We start from the raw sequence: 22,549 nt of genomic DNA, 5'->3' as shown, positions 1-22,549 counted from the left end.
GCATGGAGGAAGCAGAGTTTTGGCAAGACAAAGTGTTCGAGGTGCCGCACATTGTAAGGGGCTACAACTACCAACCCCTCTGGAGAAGGTGAATATGCGATATCAACATGCTCACCTGGATGGCATTTTGCAACACTCTACCCTACGAGAGAAATGGCCCCACATTCATGGCGTATCCTCGTAGGGTAGGCGTGGATTTTGTTGCCACCCTCCATGGGCGGCATGACTTCCCCATCATCTACAATTCCAACGCCACCTCCTTTGAGAATTCCCTCCTTTTTTATTTAGGAAGCCTAACCGACTTCATGACTCGCTTTCTCGCAGAATTCTCCTCCTGTCCCGATCCTGCTTTTATAACTACGTGTAACTACCTTAGGCTTCTTAAGCTATTACTCAAGCAAGATCCGGCACCGCACGACAATGACTTGTCCCCCCTCTTTTTTTATCCCAATGCTATTGATAACTGCGCTATGGCACGCTTGATGATGAGAGCTAGCTTACTGCCCTCCTTTTGCCTAGCTCTCCTAGAGGACATGAGTGACAGCCAATTCACTAGGTGTAATCACCCCTTCCTTTCCACCACCTCTCTCCACGTCCGCATGAACCTGAACAATTTTTGCGCAAATCCATCCGCCCTCCTTCCCCTCCTCATTCAGACGAAGAGGATTAGGCCTAGCTATCATTCATTCCATTACAAAAAAAAAAACAAAAACTGACTAGTCAACATCACCCACTGGTAGAAGCACTTACCACCACATAAAGCACAATCACTGCACCTAGGGGTTCTTAAGTTAGGCGTGTCTGGTGGCTTTTGTCGGCCGGCTCCACTCCCAACCCCCTAGCCCTTTTTCTCCCCCACTTCACGCTTAGGGCACATCAAGGGCAGGACACACCTAGGGAGGTAACCACTCACCTATGGTTAGACATGTCACCCTAAGCCACTGGCACCACACCCCCCCTTGGCACAAATGGTGTCCTCAAGTGTGGGACATCACCCAGGCCCCCGCCTGCAGTTAGACCCACCTCCCCATTCCACCAGCACGAGCACAATGCACTAACACGCTGAGATAAACACTCCCCTTAGGAACAACACCGCACCTTCTCCTTCCAAACATCAGAGAGTGACAAACCACCGACCTCGGAGGCCCCGTCAACCACGCAATGCCTGTTTGGCTCCTCCAACAAACAATGTCACAGCTCCTACAAGCACCTAAGTCTCCAAGTGGCCCTCACCATTGCACCACTTGGCCAATTGCCTGCTAACCTACAACAATACAGAAGTGCCATGGGACTGGCACTCGTCTAGGAGGGGGGTAATGTTAACCCCAAATCGAGATGGCGGAAAAAGAAATAAAAAAATAAAAAAAGCAGATAAACATGGAAAAGAGCAAAGACACGCAGGCGACCTCCAAAACCAAGCCAGGGTAAAAAAGCGCAATTTTAAATGAAAGGTGCCTCAAGAAACTCGAAAAACTCTTGTAAAAGAGCACCAGGCTCCCTCCTGTGCCAATTGTAAAATACTAGACAGTAGAGGCATAAGGCTAGAAGATGGACATGGAAAAAAGGCCTTGCCACAAGGGCCAGTCATGTAAAAAAGGGATGGGTGCCCATGGCATTTTAGGGTTTGTATACATAAAGTTCAAAAAGTGCATGAGAGCTCATTCTTTTGGTGTGTGGCAACAAGAGTCTTCTTCTTCTTCTCTCCCCCTCACCTTCTTGCTTGTGTGTGCTCTTGAGAGAGGGAGTGTGAGTGTGAGGGAGTGAGTGTGTGAGAGTGAGGGATCAAGAGGGTGAAGCTCTTCACCATCTCCACTCCTCTTCTTCTTCTCTTCTCTCCTCTGTTCTTGCGCGCGCGGCTATGGAGGATGGAGCTTGGAGGTGGAGGAGGCTTGAGGATGCTTGAGCTCGCATCTAGGATCGTGGAGCTACCAGAGTGTATGAGAGAGGAGGCAACTTGTATCGGCATCAAGGTAAGCTCACTACACTCATAGGATCGACGGCGCGTCAGCTAGGTAAGAGATTGCCATTAGAGCTCGCTTTGAACACTTGAAACAATAAGCGGTCCGTGGGTCTTGGCGGTTGAGCGAAGGCTCCCACAATGGAGTTTAAAGCTTATATTTTATCAAATGAATGTAGGATAGCACACGTGACTAAGCTAGTGGATGTATTCAATAAATCATCCATGGACAGAAGTACCAACACAATGTCACTTTTGTATACCTTATAGTAGAGTATTGTTTATATTACTCTTTCTAAAACTAGTGGCTATAAAGCGCTGATTAATCCTTACATATCATGATCGAGGGACTTATTTCAACCCATGCAAGCTTTTCTTTAACCTGAAAACCAAGTTTTCTTACCCTACTTTTGCATAACTGGATGGTTGAGCCATGTATAACTATTATTGCAATGTCTCATTTAAGAAAGAATTGTCTACATCCATTTGATATATATTCCATACATTTATAGTTGCAAGAAAAATAATAAGCCTAATTGATTCATTTTGGCAACTGGAGCATATGCTTCATCATAATCTACCCCATGATTTTGATAAAATCCTTTTGCAACTAGCCTAGATTTATGCCTTTCAATCTTTTCTTCTTTACTATACTTGCTTGGTACTAGGAGGGAAGTTAACCTCTCTTGGGTGGTAATGAAGATGGAAACTAAAATAAGTCTTAATATTTTTCTGACAACTTGCTCAATGCTAAATTCTTCTTCTTTGAAGTGCATGTCAGCTAATCTTTGTCCTTTTTGGAAAGAAGAAGGAATGAATGAATGCATGACTTAGCATTGATCTCTCTCTCTCTTCAACTTCTTCACATAGATAATCCCCATTAGTTTATGATCATGTTACTTGTTGTCCACTCCAATAAAATTTCATTTGCATTAAATTCAAATCCATGGTAAACCTTCCAATTGTTTTCAACCAATGACTATGTTAATAGGTCCCATTTCTAAGGCTACAAGATTAGCTTGAATAGTACATGATGGTGATAACTCGATAGGAGTGCACATGCACACTTCATGACTAGCTTTGCCCTACCCTTAATGGCACATCCATATCCTTAATTAGTAGCTTCAGCCCGTACAAAGATTTTGGATTCACAAAACTATGTGTGCTTCTCATATCCACAAGAAGATAAGCAACTCTATCATTCAGAAGCCCTTTGAATTGAAGACTATTTTCACCTTTACTATCCATCCATGCATCATGAGAAATAGTGCACAACATCCAATATTTGGGACTTTGTTGTAAGGGTTTTGAAATCTTCTTTCTTGCCTAAACACCTCTCTTTATTGGCCGGAATTCTATCCCAACCTTGAAGACTAATTTGAAAAAATATTATCCACAATTTAGGCTAAAAAGAAGATATATCTCTATGATATTTTTGGATGTACATTGCAACAAAATAAATTACCTCATGTATGGTCTTGGGCTACATGTCACTAACCTTCAAAGAAAGATGAAGATCAAGTCCATATTATATATTTATTCAACTTTGCCAAATCTATAATCCCTTCCACATATATTGGTAAATTGAGAATTATGTTGGAATACCCCCTAATGAACATTCCTCTTCTTTTCAAATAATATAGCCTTCTTTACAACTTCTCTTTTTTCATATAAGACACAAATACATCAAGGATTGGCCTCTTGAGGTGTTACCAAGTGACAAATCTTTCACATGTGCCTCTGCCAAGTGTAAGTATAGCCTTCAAGGTGAAGGGCTACACAATAGATCTTTGATTCATCCTTCCTAGAGTAGAGTCTAAAGTACATTTTCAAATTATTGATCCACTTTTCCCATTTCCATAGGTGAAGATTTGTCACCTTTGAAATTTGGAATACTCATTTTATCCTTGTACTTCCACATTGTAAGGTGGTGGTGGATTTGTATTAGGCTTTCCATAAGATTGCTATCTTTATGACTCTTCATTTCACGAATTTTGCCTATAGAAGGGTTGTCTATTTTGATTGCTACAAAAATCATGAGAAGGGGACTAACTAATTCTATGATTAGAGGTTGATGGATGCTCTCTAGGTGCTTGATCATGAAAATATCTTCCATCATGCCTTTCTTCAATATTTACTTCCACTCTCCTTTGCAATGTAGCAGGATGAGGTAGAAATACTTATAAAATGAATTACACCCATTATAGACATCTTCAGCTCTAGTGTCCTCTTCTTGCATGAAATCATTTATTTGGCTCAACTATGGCCTTGCCTTATTCTTTGGCTAAGAAGTGTCCCTGATTTTAGATGGTTTTTCCTTCTCAAAAATATTTGACTTAAGTTGTCGAGTTGAAAATTGATCATGTGGAGGTGGAATAGGATCATTAGTAGACTAAGGACTCATGCATCTTACTACCCAAACCTTTAATGATATCAATCAACTCATCAAACCTACTATCCATCTTTGCCAAGGATTTATTTAGTAGAGGGCTATTGGGGGTAGAGATGCCTTTGCCTAGTCGCCCATGTATTACTACACTAACAATACCCACACTTGCACACTGCAGATGGTGGCCGCCCATCACCGTCACTTCATTCTTTAATTTTTCAGTGACATTTGAATAAAGAGAAGGCTGATCACACATTGTGACTATTGGAGTTCCCACATTATGTGTGTCTTTCTCTCTTGCTCTTGCTCCTTCCACCATAGCACTTGCTCCCACTAGTGCTTCCACTTCAGGACCTCACCTCCCTCCAACTGATATCAAAGCCTTCTTCTTTGCGATTTGATATCTTCTTCTTTGCTACATTGAGCTTGGTTCCACTCTCAACTTCCATTCAAATACCTACAACAATTATCTCTTTGTTGGTAGCCATAGCCACTCCGTTCGAGCTTCCTATCAATTGCATTCTTCTCGGGCACTCTTTGAGCCTTCTCGAGCAAGTTGGAGCAACCCCCCATAGCCCTCACCCTACTGGTGCAACATCATGTTGTGTATAGTAGGCCCTTTTTTTAGTAGTACCTCATGTTTTTCATATCCTACAGCATATCTTCTTCATTGGACAGCTATATGGGAGCTATACAAGCACTTATACACTTAGTTTTGATGCTTGGCATTGATCCTTCCACTCTTGGCATTTGATTTGAGTGTAAAGCTTCAATTTCGGATTGTTATAACAGTTCACTGACTATCATAAAATAGGGCAGTACTTATGTTTGATGTCTACACTCATTGCCATTGGTTGGATGATGCCCAATTATGCCCGATTGATGCTTATATATTCGAGGTTGCTATGTCATTGCTTGGAGTTGATTTTGGACTTATTTAACCACTTCATTTACTCTATTTTGGCTGAAGTTTGCTAGCTAGAAATACAGGGTAGCACTCTATTTGATGCTTCTATGGTCAGTTTTGTTGGTCCTATGAGGCCCACTTATGCTAGGTGATGTCTACATGTATGGGAATGCTATGCCCGTGTTATGGATTGGATTAGTGTATTCATTGTTGTATACAACAGAGCTAAATCTCTTTTAACATAGATTTTATATGCCTATAGCTCCTAGCCATGATTCGAGTGTTCTATATGCACTACTAATGCGTACCATTGATGCTACTACATTGGTATATCATATGCCCATGATTTGAGGTGTCTTTGAGCTTGATTTGAGTACTGATTTACTCAAATTTGGCAATGAATTTACTACTGTAATAACCAGAGGCTGAAGCCTACTTGATCAGTGTATGCTCTACCTATTGTTCACAGGTGTTTCCCGGGTGACTCATATGACTACACGGATATAGATGGAGGTTGGCACATGTCTTGTATTGCTCCAAAATGCATTTTGAGCTTTGATCGAGCTCCATCTTAATTGGCATTTGATTGACATTGGTCTATAATGGCATACTTTATGACAATCATTATGCCTATGGTTTATGCTTAACCCTTCAGTTTCAGTACATGCTTTGATGCATATGTCAGAAATGCATACTCCTTACATTGTTTGTGTTTTATTGCCCCTTGGAGCTTCAGTTGGGCTTTCATTTGCATACTTTGGAGCCCCTGGATGCTTATTTGGGTTGTCGGAGATTTAACATTGATTGTTGCATATGTACTAGATGTTATAGGTGATGCTTGATTGATCCCTTGCACTAGATGCTCCGTTGATACACAGTCTTGGCTCCATGATGCCTTATGTATTCACATGCTATCTTTGAGCCTGGTTGCTCGATTGACATCGATCTTTCTGCTAGTGGGAGCTTCATGCTATCTCTAGATACTACAAAGCTTGTGGGTTATGCAATTGAGCTTCTTGAGTAGATGAGACTAGGATCTCTTACATGTTTATGCTCTTGATAGATACATGTCTACATTGGATGCTTTTGGGCTAATTTGATCCATATTCTCTTTGAGCATACACCAACCTTTGTCAGGTCTTATCAGATAGGCATTCATCTAGCTTAGCTTACTCTTTGAGTTATTTATGCTAGGGCTTGTATCATTCTATTGGCATCCATTGCCTTGACACATTTGGGTGTTTGGCTCATGGTTCTTGGCTACTATAGTGTGTGTTGCATGCCCGCTTCATGTAGGATCCAACCTAGCAGTCATACTTGACTTTGGATCACTATTAGCTCATTTTTTGCTCTCTTTTTCTGCTGTGATTTATCACAGCAAGTTGTTTTATGCAGACTGTGATGTATTTACTGAGCTTAGTCATGTCATTTTGATGTACTTTTGGTACTATTTGGTAGATAGCTAGTCATTTTAATAGTTTCTCTTATTTTCAACTTGTTTTAGCAGTTGGTTTGGCATGTTTACTACTAATTACAACATGCTATTTTTTGCATAGTCTGCCTTTGTTCAACTCAGTATGGCTAGTCATCTCGAAGATACGACTTTGTTTAACATTGCCAAGTTGGATGGCACCAACTATGGCTAATTGAGGTCTCAAATATGGGAGGTTTTGGTGCAAAAATTGTAGATTAAGCCACTGAGAAACAAAGGTATTAAATCTAAGAATATGGATGATGATGACTGGGTTGATTTAGACGCACTATGCAAGTCCACTATCATTTTATCACTCTTTGAAGAGGTCCACTATAATTTTTTTGAAGATGAAGATCAAAGTGCATGGAATCTATGGGAAAAGATTGAGGAGCTTTATGCAAAGCAAAGCCTTGCTTCGCAGATGTATTGGCTTGAATAGTTGATGGATCTTCACATGAAGGAGGGAACCCCATTGTATGCTCACTTTAGTCAGTTTCATTCTATCATGAAGAATATGCTTCAACAGGGTATTGACTTTCAAGATAATCTACATGCTTTGTTTCTGCTTGGCACTTTACCTGAGTCTTGGGATGTATTTCGCACTGCGATCTATACCAATAAACTCGATGGGCTAAAATTGAAAGATGTAGAGAGTGCTCTTTTGACTGAAGAAATTAAAAGGAAAAACAATGATGCTTCCCACAATTCACATGCTTTATTCGTTACATGCGGTAGAAGTGGCAAGAAAGATAACGATAGTCGTGGGAAGGACTATTAGAAGTCATGGTCTAAGTCACTTAGATGTAGCAAGTCCCATGGATGTAGGTCTGATCTTGCATGCCATTATTGTGGGAAAGCAAGACACATACAGCCACAGTGCCATAAGATATGTGATGCAAGTGAAAAGAAAAGGGGAAAGACAAAGTGCAAGAGAAATCCAATGATTGCAGCATTATACTTGCAAAGTCTAGTATAAAGATTGATGAGATAAATGTCATGCAGCCTGAGGAGTCTGATGGTGACTACATCTTAGCAACCTCTTCACGTGATTCAGCTGATCGAGGCTCATTCTATGCATGCACAATGTTGGCTCTTGGATTCGGGTGCATCTTTTCATGTGACCTCTATCGTGAGTGGTTTCATACCTATCACAATGTATCTAGTACTGTGCGCTTAGGTGATAATCGGTCTCTTGCTATTGTTGCCATTGGTGATGTCACTCTACAATTTCCCTCTGGTAGCACTTTTGTTCTGCATAATGTACGTCATGTACCCACACTGACTAAAAGCCTTATTTCTGATGGGCAGCTTGATGATGTACGCTATAATATATGCTTTGGTGATTTTGCATGGAAGATAACTCGTTGCAGGCTTGTTCTTGTAAGAGGTGCCAAGTTTGGCAATCTCTACCCCTTGGGATTGTATCTGGTACTATTGACCATGTTTTGTCAATGGGTTCTATCACACATGTATCTCTCTGGTGGCATGCTCATCTTGGGCATATGTCGCTTGAGGGAATGAAAATGCTTCGTGCTTTGTAGTATCTTTCGTCTTTTGACTACTATATTTTGAGTCGTGTGATCATTGTTTATGTGGCAAGCAGACTAGGAATTCACATAAAAAGTTTGGTATTCCACGTATGGATGAGCCTTTAGCTCTTGTTCATTCAAATGTATGTGGAGCCATGCCTTGTCAGTCATTAGGGGGTGCAAAGTACTTTGCCGCATTTATTGACAAGTATTCATGTAAGGTTTGGACTTATTCCATAAAGCAGAATTTTGATGTCTTGGCCATCTTTTAGCATTGGTTTGCTCTCATCAAGAATTAGTCTGGGCATAGGCTAAAATGCCTAAGGATCGATAACGGGGGTGAGTACATCTCACGTGCCTTTGATTAGTTTTGTGACGAGTAGGGTATTAAGCATTAAAATCAAATATTTGTGTCTATCCAATGTTGTCAACATGGGCTTCCTACCAAAACAATGTCATTGCGTGTCTTCAAATTAAATTTCAATGCTATTGCTTGAAGAAGATGAAAAATCCGCAGTGTCTAATCATCAACCAATGTTCCTTTATTACCAAAAAGGATTGTCTTCATGGGAATTGAAGCATTTAGGTTGGCTGCTCTCGGCCAACCTCTAATTTTACTCTAGACCATCTTGACTTGAGGACACTCCCATAAGAGATGCACTATGGTTTCTTCATGCCTGATGCGCTATGCAGTACAAGGAGATAGGGATAAAATTTGACAATTTGCCTCTCAAAGCTAACCTCTTACTAGGATGCTGCTTTCCCTAGCCGCATGATTCTTGCCTTCCATGTACTTAATCTTGTCATGGGAAACTAACTCTTTCATCATGAGCTACCAACCTACATGAAAACACATGCTAAAGTGCCACTACCATAGCTTCTTGCCACCTTTGGTTTCCATGACCTTGGCTAGGTGCAAATCTCTTACTTCAAAGGAGATCAATTGATCACCTTTAATCCTACATGCCAATGTGGAAATCCATTCCCTTTCCTTATCATTCCATCTATAATGTTATTGAATCCACCTATTATATGTTCCATGAATTTGCATCTTTATCCCAAATGTCAATCCACTGCCTAAGGCCTTTATAATGAACAACTTTAGACAGTTTTGGCTTTTCCTTCATAAGAGCAAAGGGATGGTCATATGCAAAGGGCAACAACTAAATTCTACTAAAAAGCAAAGGGTCCTCTTTCCTATTCCAACCATATCAAGCCACTTGGTCTCTTTAAATAGCCTAGACCATGCCTTAACAATAGTTTGAGCAACTTGAGATTGGGCCAATTCAGATCCAACTACCAAAGCATTTCTATCCAAACTACTATTCACATTTCCTTCTCTTCTCTCTTATTAATGATTTTTAAGAAAAACACATATCTCTTGTCTCTCATCAATAATTAATTTTATCTCCTTTTTCTCTCTCTTATACGATAGTTATTTTTATCTCTCTCTCCTCCCTCTCATCTCCATTGAGTCCTAATACCCTTCCAATAGAAATTCTTTATATTCAAAGTATCTAGACTATATTTTGATTTTAAAGACTAGGCAAACCATTGATGAATTACTTAGTCAAGGTGGATTAGAGTTTGTATGAGCAATAATCTTTAAAGCTATGTCTTTAGTCCTATAATATACACTAAACAAACCTACCTTGATTGTTTTTTCTATGTGTATGTGTGTGTGCATACATGCACACATGTGCGTGTCTCATTGAGAACTTTTTTTTGTCTCTCTCTCTTATTCAAAAACTATTGTCACTAAAAATCTCTCTTTCTCTTTCTCTCTCTCATTACTATATATACATATTAATGTGTGCATGTACTTGTGTGTGTATATTGGAAGTCCTAACGTGTGCACACATGTATGATTAGTTCAAAGAAGTATAACTATATTTTATAGCGTATGAATATTAATATTACAACAATATGACGTCAAGTTAACAAAGACATACACGATGAGAGATTAATATGATTCTCTCTCTCTCTCTCTCTCATATTAAGCATATTGATTGAGCATCAAATTCAATATCATTTCTTACCACCACAATAAATAATCCACAAATGTGCAAGCTTTAATAATGAGTTGTTATTTTTTAACTAATGTTTAATTAGGTTGCTAGAGTCATACATAAAGAAAAATGTTTATTGAATGTTTGGAATGGATGCAAATGTAGACATGTTTATACACCAACCCCTGCTTACAGAAGAAAACTTACATCTCATATTTGGAAAGAGAATAACTTTCCCAATGTCGCCCATAGTGTGACCAGCAAAGCAAAGAATTTGCTAATTCTTAGAGCAAATGCATTTTATTTTGTTGAGAAAATATAGACATACCTCGATTGGTTAGCTATGATCAAAATTATGATAATCTTTAACTACCATTGTCTACTAGTTTGTGAAATACTAGTACTCTTGCTAGAGGTCAATGTAATATAGATCTAGATTCAGATTGCTTGCAAAAATTGTTTTGTATTGTAAATGAGAGAGAGAGAGAGAACTATTAGTTTTTAAGGCTATGCCTGATGGATTAGTCTAAGAGCACTGCCACGCCTTAGGGCAGAGGGGCTTTGACGGGCAAACACAAGGTGAGACTTGTGTGGACCCCACACTATGACAATTTTAAAAAGCATTTACAAATAAAGAATTGAATTAGAGTAGATTAATAATAGCATTTCAAAAGGGAGGGAGAGAGAGAGAGATTGGTGGATAGCTGCCATGTAATTCTACTTCTTGAAGTAGAGCTAGTAGCTCTAATTTTGGTGATGTAAGCTTGCTTTACTTGCTAGAGTCCCATTTTTTGAGGAGATCAAGCCTGAGCTACCCTTGGTGCAACTTCACCCCATTGAGGTGTGCAGGTAAAAAATGTGGCATGGCTCTAAGTAGTGTTTGTATACTCTTTCACTTTATGACAATATATTTCCACTTGATACCGCATTAAATACCTATATATAACCTTAGATGCTGCGTAGGGCAGTGTCTATTCTATGCTTTTGAGTGCTCTCGTCCGAAGAGGCCTGTACAGGGACGATGATATTCAAAAAAGACGTATGCAGTCTTCAAGCTTGCTGCCCGCACCAGAAAGCGGGGAGTACAGCTTGAGACGATGAAAGGACAATGTCTGCTACAGCTTGGAGCTGTGACAGCTGCATGGCATCCCGCCTCTTTCCATTTCATAGCAATCGTTTCATCACTGTCTCCACCTCTGACCAGGCCTCGTCCTTTTTGGCGCCTCCAGTCAAAGACCTGAGCCTCAGAAGAGCTAGCCTTCGATCCTTATGCAGGTCGAAGACACTGTTGGAGCGAACCGGCAATACAGATGCTTCGGGGGCTGAGGACATCCTCCCTGCATTGCGGAGGTCCCTCCTTGAAAGCCAGTGGGCAGCCCACTACCTGCAACACATTGGTGAGTCCATGGACTGTGCGGTACAAGCTCATGATGTTGCAACGTTGGAAGAATCCAGAGCAGCTCATGAGTGCTCATGGCAGCAGCACAGATCGAGAACACGCCCTTGTGTGGAGGGCTCCCGAGGAATTGTCAATTCAACCGAGTCTTCTGTTTGGCAGCATTCAGTTCACATTGCGCGCTTGGAGGAGCTGTTGGGAACTGATCAATCGGAGTTGGGAACTGGTCAATCAGAGTTGCCAGAGTCAGGCACCTCGTGTATTCATCAGCAGAGACTGAGTGAAGGATCATGCTCAGATCATTCATGGACAGTCGATCAGCCACTTAAGATTAGTACATGTTCTGAGGCTTCTATTAAACTGTACAACTCAGAACGAATGCCTATTGTGAAATCTGGGCAACCCTCCGCACGCCAGCGTAGATTGAGAGGCCGGACGAGGACAAAGCTAGTTGCCAATGTTAAGTCGGAAATACAAGCCACAGAGTCATGTAGGACTGAGTTGGATGATATGCTAGTACATCCACACAACAGGAGGAGGAGGAAAAACGATGCAAAACTTGAACCTGTGCGGTCCTTTGTATCATTGTTTCTCAGGCCAACAGATAGCTGCAAGATATTATCAAAGAAAGAGGAGCAAGTCTTCACAAAACAAATAAGGATTTTTCAAAGCCTTAAGAAGGCCAAACAAAAGTAAGTTTTTTCCTGGTATTTGAAATATACTAATAATTTCAATGATTACTCCTCACTTGTTAGGAACTTGGGGCCTTAGGCATTGCCGTACTCTCGAGATTATGGGTAGACATGGATTGTCCTAGCCTTTTGACGGACATGGGGAATGTCTTCTATTAATGGCCTTTCATGTTGGGGCAGTTGGCTAGTGACTTGACATTTTAGGGTTGTTCATGGTTGGTGTTGCCTATATAGATGCATGATCTTGGACACACCCTTTATTTTGGCGACTTTATGCTACTTCAGGTTGATGGCTCGCTTATGCATGAGTGTGTGAGTATACCTCTTATTTACCATGCAATTCTACGCCCGATAAATTTTTTTGTTTGATAGATATGGATAAGGTGGCTTAGCATGGCTGATGCAGACCAAATAGGAACTTAATCCATGTTGAGAATAGCACCATGCTAGAGTGGGATCCTTGCAGCATGCTTGGGTCTACTTTGGAGCATAGTTGAGGGAAACGGAATGGGAACGGAAACAGGAACGTGGGCGGGAATGGGAATTTTCAAAGGGGATGAAACAGGAATGGAATTGCTACATCATCAAGGGAAGACAAGGGTTATGTGATAGCCTAGCTAATAAGGTTAAAAGACTTATACTTTAAAAACTTAAATGTATCAATATGCAAGAACTTATGATTATAAGTTGTGAATATGCTAATGAAGCCATAAGATGGTAGAAGTTATGAGAGAGAGAGAGAGAGAGAGAGAGAGAGAGAGAGAGAGAGAGAGAGAGATCAGATTCTCTGTTGGTCAAAATTGATGGTCATCAGTGTTGGTCTTGATCGATGGAGTGCTGTAGTTGGAACCAAAATTGTGGCCTTGGTTGTCATTTTTGTTGTTTGCTTTTGCATGTAGAAGAATCACAATTTTGCTTTCATGAATGGTCATGATTGAAAGGATGGAGGTTGTGATTGAAATGGCTGATCTGATTTCACTTAATCAACACTCAAAACAGCACATCTGTGGCCTAAAATAGATTATCTTTTCTTGAAAGGGCAAAATCTTTCAATTTTTAACCATAAAAGCATTCTATTCCATGCAATCTTTTTATGTCCCGAAAAGTTTTCCAACATGTTTTGATTTTGGCCTGAAATGCCACATGGCACCGATTCAGGATTATGAAATGTTTCAGTCTAGGAAATGTGTTGAAGGAAATTTTGACCTTGTTTTGTTGTTTTGCCCCTTCCTAAGTGCCGTTTCAGGTTGTTTTGCATAACTATGCTTTGGAGGCTACGAATGTTTGGAAAACTCATAATTACTTTCAATGGGCAGGTCACAAGGGAGGGTTTGGGCTCAAAAGATTGGATGAGCCTATGGGTAGGAGTGCAATGCCTGTATGGGTGGCTGCCAATTCATTAGCACCGTGCTAGAGTGGGATCTAGGTATAGCATGCTTGGGTCTACTTTGGAGGCTATGGCTGGCTGGAAAACTCATGGTTACTTTCAATGGGTTTGTCATATTGGTATCAAAGTTGTTGTGATTATTGTCGCAGTTAGGTTGAGGAAGCCCTTACTAACTGCTTTGTGCCACCTGCTGCTCATCTTCACCATGACTATAGCAACTCCACTTAGCTGCTAGACCATCATGGTCACATAGACACTTAACAAGGATCAACAAAGCCAGCCAATGATCACATTAGACAAGTGCAACATTTCAAATTGCCTTGATATTGACAACGTTGGATGAAACAAGTAGATTGATGTGCTAGAGACGTGAGAACGATCAGAATGTCAGAAAGGTTCCTACACTATGTGAACATGTGATAGTTGGAACATTAAAATGGCCCTAGACTGTTGTTTTAATAATCATAAAGTGGATCTAGTAATCTGTCCAATTTTTTATTTTTTTAAAGAAAGTTTGGCCTTCTTTATAAATTATTCAAGAGTTTTTGGCTATGTAAAGCCACTCTGGCCCTCATTCAGTCAGCCAGATTAGTTTGTCTTTCACTTCGGTGCTCAGTCTTCTACCCATTTCATGGTCTTTATTCAAGTAGCCAAATTAGTTTAGTGTTCAGTTCAGATTTAGTTTAGCAGACTGGGCATTAGCCCTTGTGCCATTTTGTAATGTTCTTATTGTTCTTTTTCTTCTTTGTTGGTGTGTTTGAGTTCAAAATGTTTATTTTGTCTGCATAACATGTTCACACTCTCATTGTTTAGGAGGTGTGCCATCCTTGGCAAATGGGTAGCAAGCTACAACTGGATTAGAGCTGACCATCATAGATGAAACCAGGCTTTGTTCTTGGCAAGGGTGGTGATAACCTGATTTGACTCAAATTATAGCAAGCATTAAACAAATAAATCTGGAAATACATACTTTAGCACTCAATCTTGTATAGCCGACACTTGATTGGCTCCAACAAGTGCCCCTTGTAGTATTTCTTTATCTTATATTGCTATAAGGTTGAAGTACACTAAGATACAGGTTGATCTCCTTCAATCTTCAATTCAAATGATTGTCATAGATGACTAGCTCTGCTTGGGCAAAATTTTTCCCTTGATTGCATAACAATCCACGCTTAGTTTGGATCCTCAATTTCTTGCATGTAGGCTACAATAATTTGGGAATGGGCTTGTCAAAAGTGGATGTAGTGATGGAAGTGTGGAAAACTGCTATGAACACAAAAGAGAAGGGAAAAGAGAATCACGCGAAAGAAAGAAGAACATTGCACAAAGAACTTAGAGGAATAGAGATGCTCGGGAAATGGAATCCGTGTACCAAGACATGAATGGTATTTTTACCTTGTTGGTTGAATATCAAATTGGAGGGGTTAGTTGTGAAATATAAAAAAGCAACGTATCTATAGAAGAGGTCACACAAAAAATACAAATTTCGATGGAGATGCAATTGTTGCCACACTCACCACAATTGATGCCTACGATGGTCGCTACATTTAGCAATTGTCATGACAACAACGAATTGGGGGTTGCAACTTGATACATGCGACAATAGCTCTTTTAAACAATCCCAAAACTCAAATATTTTCAAAATTTCATTAAAAAGAGACGTATCCTTAGAGAGTTTATGTGTTCCATTAGCAAAACCCTAATTTTGGGAGAATCCTTGTACATCTATAAATAGACAAGCTGCCCACCATTCAACCTATTTCGATTTACAGGTCATATCAGTTCTTACTTGCCACTCGTTGATGCTATTGACGCCCTATTTCTTGGACTGCTGATCCAAGCTCCTAGGATGCTGTGGTCCTACTCCATCCTCCTCTGCTACTAGTCCAACTACTGGGCAAATACACAATCACCTTTGTGCTCCCAACCAACGAGGTTGTAATGCATTTTAAGCTCAACACCCCCTCTTAGGCCCAAAATTGGGACAAAAAAGAGAATGTTGGAAAATCTCAAGTCTAGTTTGTATCCCAAGATGTCCCACCCCAAAGCAACTAGGGCATTGGACAAAGGGTGCACTTCGATTGCTTAGTGGCCTACCAAGACTTTAGAGATAATGGTTATCTTACTAATGGAGCCCAAGTGATCACCCCAGAGAGGCCAAGGCATCAGACAAAGGGTGCTCATCGGCTGCCTAGTGGCCTATTAGGACTTGCAAAGGTGGATGGAATCACATTGAACCCCTTACTTCCCTTTTCTTTTGATGATTGAGAGTTTCAAATAAGGTTTTCGTCCTATTAAGTAATTGTGCCCTAGGGGTAGAATGAAAGGGATCGTTAGATCGACCAGATTGCAAAACAAACAAGCTATCATGACCATCCATTGGTGTTGATGACGGAGTACAATCAAGGGAAAAGAGATAAAGGGGTGAAGATGTATGGAGGTGTGGGAGTAAGATGGTAAAAGAACCATTGGTGGAAATAATTGAGGATCCACTCAAGGGTGCTCTACACAATGAGATGCAAAAGAGTAATGCTACATGATGAGAATGCACATGTAGTAAGGTGCTACTTGGATATTGTCCCTCGTGGGAAAATTGTTCACTTGTCCAAGGACTCTTTTACAAAGATGACGGTGGTCATGCAATGTAAAGGGAAGGTTACAATAGGGAAGGGAGGTTGATGTCAAAGGCAAATGCCGAAACGTGTAGAATACCAATGAAGGATAGAAACCTCCTCTCAACCATGGATGTTGATGCCAAAACAAGAAGAGGAGCATGATGTTGGTCTTCTATGGCGCTGAGAACCATGATGAATGTAGACCTAACACCCCTTAGCCGGAATAGCCAAAGGAGAATTAGTGGGTATGTGGAACATGTCCATACTTGATCTTGGGAGAGGGCTCTAATGCTGACCAAGTGGTGTAGGCAAGTCAACCTTGGAAGAGGGCTCCATGCTAGTCAAGAAGCACTAAGATAGTAGTCCATACGAGGCACCAACTTCATTCTAACTACGTGATGCAAGTGAAGGAAAAGTTGAAGAAGGAAAATTGGAGTTTTTTACATGCTCACTTGTTCTTGTGTTGGTATATAGAAATCGGTCCTCTTTGGGTTTAAGTCCGTAATTAATAAAGTGGAATCTCTCTTCCTTATAACTTATTCCGGAATCTTGCATGGATGGAGAAGCAAAAGAAGGGTTAGAAGTAGAAACTTGTGTATCTTGCAACGGAGTGGATGTATTAATTTTGAAGAATGGAATATACTTTGAATCTCTTTCACTAATAGGGAGGGTCCATCCCTAGTGAAGGCTTCAATGATCTTGCAATATCTTTAGATTCACGTGAAAAATCTGAAGGAAAAAGGTCATGTTTACTACATTCAATGGCTTGTTGGGCTTGATGGATGAGAATCAAGTTGTACTCAGCTTGTGAAATCTCAAAAGATTTGTGGACTTCGTGATAGTTTGAAGTCTCTCCACTAGTGTTAGAACCTCGTTGGGCAAGCTATGAAGCCCACTCCTGCTTGGTTCTCGGCATAGGTTGTATTGGAGCCCAAAGTGGTGTGAAAGTGTTTGAAGCTATCTTCTCTTAGATAGTTCTTGTTTCTGATGACGAGCTTTTTGATTGATGGCCTAGGTTTCTTGAGAGAGTACCTAGATCTGATACCATGTAAAGAAATACTCCTCTACATATAACAAGCACAATCGTACGACAAAGCACAAGCGGATAGAACAACTCAATAGAGTTACGGTAACTCAGAGATAATGAACATTGAATATGAATGAATGAATAATGAATAAATACAATGCTCAATGTAGCAAACACATTATGCAAGGTGAATATTAAGCCTCGAACTCCCCTCTCTCTAGGATTGGGGTAGAGAGTATGAGCTAGAGGGAGAATCACTCTTGTGGATCTTGAAATGCAGCAAGCAGCTTCTAAATGTGAGCAGTAGCTGCAAATGCAGAGTTGTAGAGTTTAGATCAGGCTGAACACTTAGTGGCAGCATGGAATAGTGGGCAGCAGGTCGATAATTATCAGGGAGATGAAGGCAACTGCTGTAGACAATGAACGTAGCTGTCAGAATGCTCTTGAAGGGCTCGCATCAGTTGTATGCTGCAAATGTAGATGGTAGAGCGTCGTGCTGCAGCAAATGTAAAATGCAGTAGCTTCTTTGGTAGATGGCGAGGGTTGCTGCCAACAGGCTGTAGATTTGTGGCTAGATAGCAAACACATGGTTTTGGAGGATTGAAGGCTGATTTCCGGTTGATGGAGAAGGTTGGTTACTGTCATGAATTGAGGTATTTGCCGTGGAGGGGTGTAGACAACAGTGGAGAAGTTGGCGCTAGCAAATGGAGGACTTGAAAATATGAGATAGGGTTGAGTGGTGTAAAGAAATACCCTAACACAAAAACAGAAACAGAAACCGTACAACAAAGCACAGATTGATAAAAGAACACAGTTAGGGTTAGGGTAACTCAGAGACAATGAACACAATGAATAAATGAAGCGATATAACTATTGAATAATACGATGCTCAAACAACAAACACACTATGCAGTGAATGAATACTGAACCTCGAACTCCTCTATCTCAAGGATCAGGGTAGGGGTAATGAGCTGGAGAGTGTGTTGTACTCCAAACGGATCCCGAATCGCACCAAGGCAGCCTTTGGATGTCGAACACTAGGAAACGCAGGAGTGAGAAGCTGGATTTGATGCAGACAGTAGTGAGGAGAGAGAGAGACTAAAAACGCAGGCAGGATAGCTTGCAGGAGAGAGAAAGACTAAAAACGTAGGCAGCAGGATTGTGATGATGTGGTAGGTTGTACGGCAGCAGGTGTGCACAGGAATAGCAGTCACCTTACTGGAATCAGCTTCAAATTGCGTGAAGAGGGCTGGAAATCAGGTGCCAACTAATGGAGACAGCAATGGACAGCTTCAGTTGAGATGTTCTCTGTGAATAGGGTATGGGTATCAAGTTGAAACACTTGAAATCTACAAAAACGAGATTATGAAAAGAGTGGAGGGCTGGCTGCCTATTTATAGAAAATTAGGGTTCTAGATCCTCTCCCACTTAACTCTCTCGATCCACTCTCGGGTTTTGGCCAAAATAAGCATGTTTTGGGGCTATTTAAGTGGCTAAGTGCATTTCTGAGCACAACACCCCCTCTCAAGCCCAAAATAGAGCTAGAAAAGTAGGCCAACCTAAATTTTGATTTACCCCAAGGCGTCCCATTCCAAAGCAGCCAGGGCATTGGACAAAGGGTGCATGTCGGCTGTCCAATGGCCTACCAAGACTACAGAGGCGATGGTGATCTTACCAAGGGAGCCCAAGTGATCACCCTAGAGAGGCCATGGCATCGGACCAAGAGTGCTCATCGGCTGCCCAAGGGCTACCAAGTCCTACAAAGGCGGATGGAGACAACAATGGAGTTGTTTGTTTTCTTTTGTTTTGGTTTTTTTGTTTGAAAAGTGTTTTGAAAATACATAAGTAATATAGGGGCAGCGGCTAATTAAGTGACAGATAGGAAAAGATAAATAGAGTTTTAAACCCAAGTCATTCACAAAACTAGCAAGCCAATCCCTCACACTGACTAGGATAAGTGTCTAAGAATGATAAAAGTGTGTGTGTGTGTGTGTGTGTGTGTGTGTGAATCATATGGTGAATATGTGGAGAGGCAAAAAAAGATGATGGTGGGCTTAGCAAGATAAGCAAAGCAACCAAGCAAGCAAGGGTATGGAAACTGCCTTTAGGAGAACTGCCATGTGCTATGCCATGAATATGGTGGATCCTAGAGTCGACCACTCCGAAAGACTGAAGAGGGATAAATGCGCACAGATGCATGTTTACATGAACAGAATGTCAATGCATGGGGTAATGCAAAAGGGAGATGCAAGATGTTATGCTTTTGCAATATGCTATACAACGGTGCTACTTGGACAATGCCCTCACAGGGGAATTGTTCTCTTGTCTCAATACCCTTTTACAATCATGTCATTCTGAGAGTGCGGATGAAGTTACAAATGTCCATAATACAAGACAAAAGAATAAATGAATGTAATGTCTAAAAACTGTAAGCATTATCACTGTCACTATCAAGAGTAGAAGCCATCCCCTCTCAAACTGGAAGGGAAAGCAAGAGGGAAGCATTCTCTCCCTGTCAAGCGGAAGAAGTAGGGGAGGGTGTACCCAAACTGATCCTGGGTAGCAGGTAGTACTGAAGAACTGGCCGGTTGACTGCTTTGGTCAAAATGTCTGTAAAATTATTTGATGAAGACACAAACTCTAGGCGAATAGTGCCTAGCTCAACCTGCTCTTTTGAAAAGTAAAAATGGACTCCCACATGCCGTGTCCGTGGTGTGATGATTGGATTGCCCGCAAGGGCAATGGCACTTTGGTTGTCGCAGTAGACAATTATGGGAGAGACACAAGGAAAATGAAGTGCCACTAGTAAATTCCTCAAATAGATGGCCTCGGTGGTGCCATCGAAGAGAGCCCGATACTTAGCCTCGGCCGTGGAAGCCACCACCGTCTCCTGCTTACGGTTGGATCAAGAAATGGGAGTCGTACCCAAGGTAAAGAGGTATCCGCCACGGGAATGTCGGGTGTTAGAATCTCCTACCCAATCAGAATCAGTGTATCCTTGCAAACATAAACCATAACCATATGTCACGCCATAAGAATAAGTACATTGCAAATAACGCAACACACGAAGATATGCAATCCAATGTGACATCCTAGGTGCTGTGAAATACTGATTGAGTATGCTAATTGAGTAAGCTAAATCTGGCCTAGTGTGAATTAACCAAAGAAGTTTTCCTATAACAGAGCGATAGGTATGTTCATCGAAGGGCTGTCCTAGGGGATCCTTTGACAAGTGGACAGTAGGATCAAGAGGCGTGGCCACTGGTTGAGTTTGATCCGTAGTGTACTGTTCCACGAGTTGAAGTAAGTACTTTTGCTGTGACACAAAAATACGGCATCTAGAACGAATCACCTCCATCCCCAAAAAATAGGACAACAAACCAAGGTATGTCATTTTAAATGTAGCTTTAAGCTTAGCCTTAATTCTCGCTATGGTAGCAGAATCTGAACTTGTGATGAGTAAGTCGTCAATGTATAGCAGGATATAGCTAAACCCTCTCTAAAGAGGAATTCGAATGACATTCATCGAACAGCCGTGCGTAACGCAATAGGTGACACTCAAATTTATAGAATGTAGGCATGGTAGGTTTTGAAACTATGCCTTCCACAATATTAAAGTATTTCTTGGGGAGTTTGTTGAGGAACAATGTGACATGATCGTCAGAGGACTTAGGAGTCCCCGTAGTGGAGAATTCAGCGAGGAGATGCCAATACTCAGCCAACTTGTCTTTCAAGTCATCCCGGTCAATGACTTTGAAAATCTGAAGCGCATGGTCAAGATTAATATGATGGGTCCTATCTTGAGCCGCATAGCGGTTAGTCAAGTGTGCCCATCGCTCTGACGCTAAGTCAAAATGTTGAAGCTGAGAATGAAACTCAGGCATTAAGCCTTGAATCAGCTCGACAATAGTGGAGACATTTCTAGCCTTCCATGAGCGGATAACCTTGTGTGGACAAGATCCCATAGGTTCTGGGAGTCAAGGACATGTCTCATAAAATTCGACCAAGTAGTAAAGTTGATCTGTTAAAATGAGTCTTGTCATTAAATGCATGCTTGGCAGAAGATGAGCTAGAACCATGAGGTGTCGGGTAGGTAGGGTAAGATGGACGTGGGGGATAAGATTGTGGAGGGTAAGATGGTGGAGGTGGATGTGTTTGATAATAAAAAGGAGGGGGAAAAGATGGGTAGGTAGAAGTAGGCTGTGAGTGTTCAATCAGTGCCAATTGAGGTGGAGGCACTGGAATATGAATGTTTCCATAAGGTGCCGGTGTAGGTGGAGGCACTGGGACACGGAAGCTTGGTCCAAAGTGAGGCTGGGACACAACAGTACGACCTAAAGGTCCACTAGATAAATCCATGGAGGCAAACTGTGGAGTCAACCGATCCATACTTAGGAGAGATTGGGGGGGATACCCAGGTTGCAATGATCCCGAAAGTGTGTGTGAAGTAGGTGGAACACCACCCAGCAGAGGTAAGGATGAGGTCCTAAAGGACGTGTCTATGTTTCCATAACCCCTCGGTGTGATGTGTGGTGTGACATGAGGTGTTTGAAATGGAAATGTAAATGGTGTGAATGGAAGTGGAGAAGCAGCGGAAGAATGTGGTGGGATGGGTGGGTTTTGAAAATGTGGTGTGCGAGGTGTAGATGCATTTTGTTCATTTTTAACATTTAATGATTGGAAATGAAAGTGTAAAGATGATGATGTACCATGCAATGAAGAAAAAGGAACACCAAATTCATTCTGATTTTGTGAAGTAGACTGAAAAGAAGGAAGGTTAGAAGAAGAGGTACTTGGCTTTTTCTTATAATCCCCACGACATGTGTTAACATACAAGAATCGGTCCTCAAGAGGATCTTTTCTGTAGTTAACAGATTGGATTCTTTCTTCCATAGCATCTCTACGAGAATATTGCAAAGCAGAAGAGGTAAAAGAAGAAGGAACAAAAGATGAATCTAAAGTACCTTGCACCGAGTGGACGGAAGAGAATGAAAGAAAGGAACATACTTCGGATCCTGTTCTCCAAGAGGGGGGCCCATTGTTGTACCTCTACGCGCACACCATGTAAAAAAATCTAGAGTGGGTTCCTTTTAGATTTAGAGAGCCAATGCCATTTTAGACATTAGTGTTAGTGTCCATGGCTCAAAAATATTAGATTTTAGTCAAT

At 41.1% G+C, this 22,549-nt stretch overlaps 1 protein-coding gene across 1 annotated transcript in view; it reads left to right on the top strand.

Annotated features, from left to right (window-relative positions):
• Positions 1 to 11,227: 11,227 nt before the first annotated feature.
• LOC148023268 (uncharacterized) overlaps positions 11,228 to 22,549 on the top strand; it is a 33,455-nt gene continuing 22,133 nt past the window's right edge. The window contains exon 1 of the mRNA XM_087696309.1: positions 11,228 to 12,353. Within this exon, the coding sequence (XP_087552435.1) occupies positions 11,374 to 12,353 (980 nt within the window). The 5' untranslated portion in view covers positions 11,228 to 11,373. The remainder of the gene's footprint in view (positions 12,354 to 22,549) is intronic.

Source organism: Lygodium microphyllum, chromosome 16 (genome assembly GCF_053477565.2).
Source record: "Lygodium microphyllum isolate KBCC chromosome 16, Lygodium_microphyllum_v1.1.10, whole genome shotgun sequence".
In the NCBI taxonomy this organism is placed as follows: domain Eukaryota; kingdom Viridiplantae; phylum Streptophyta; class Polypodiopsida; order Schizaeales; family Lygodiaceae; genus Lygodium; species Lygodium microphyllum.
This window is presented reverse-complemented; position numbering and strand designations above follow the sequence as displayed.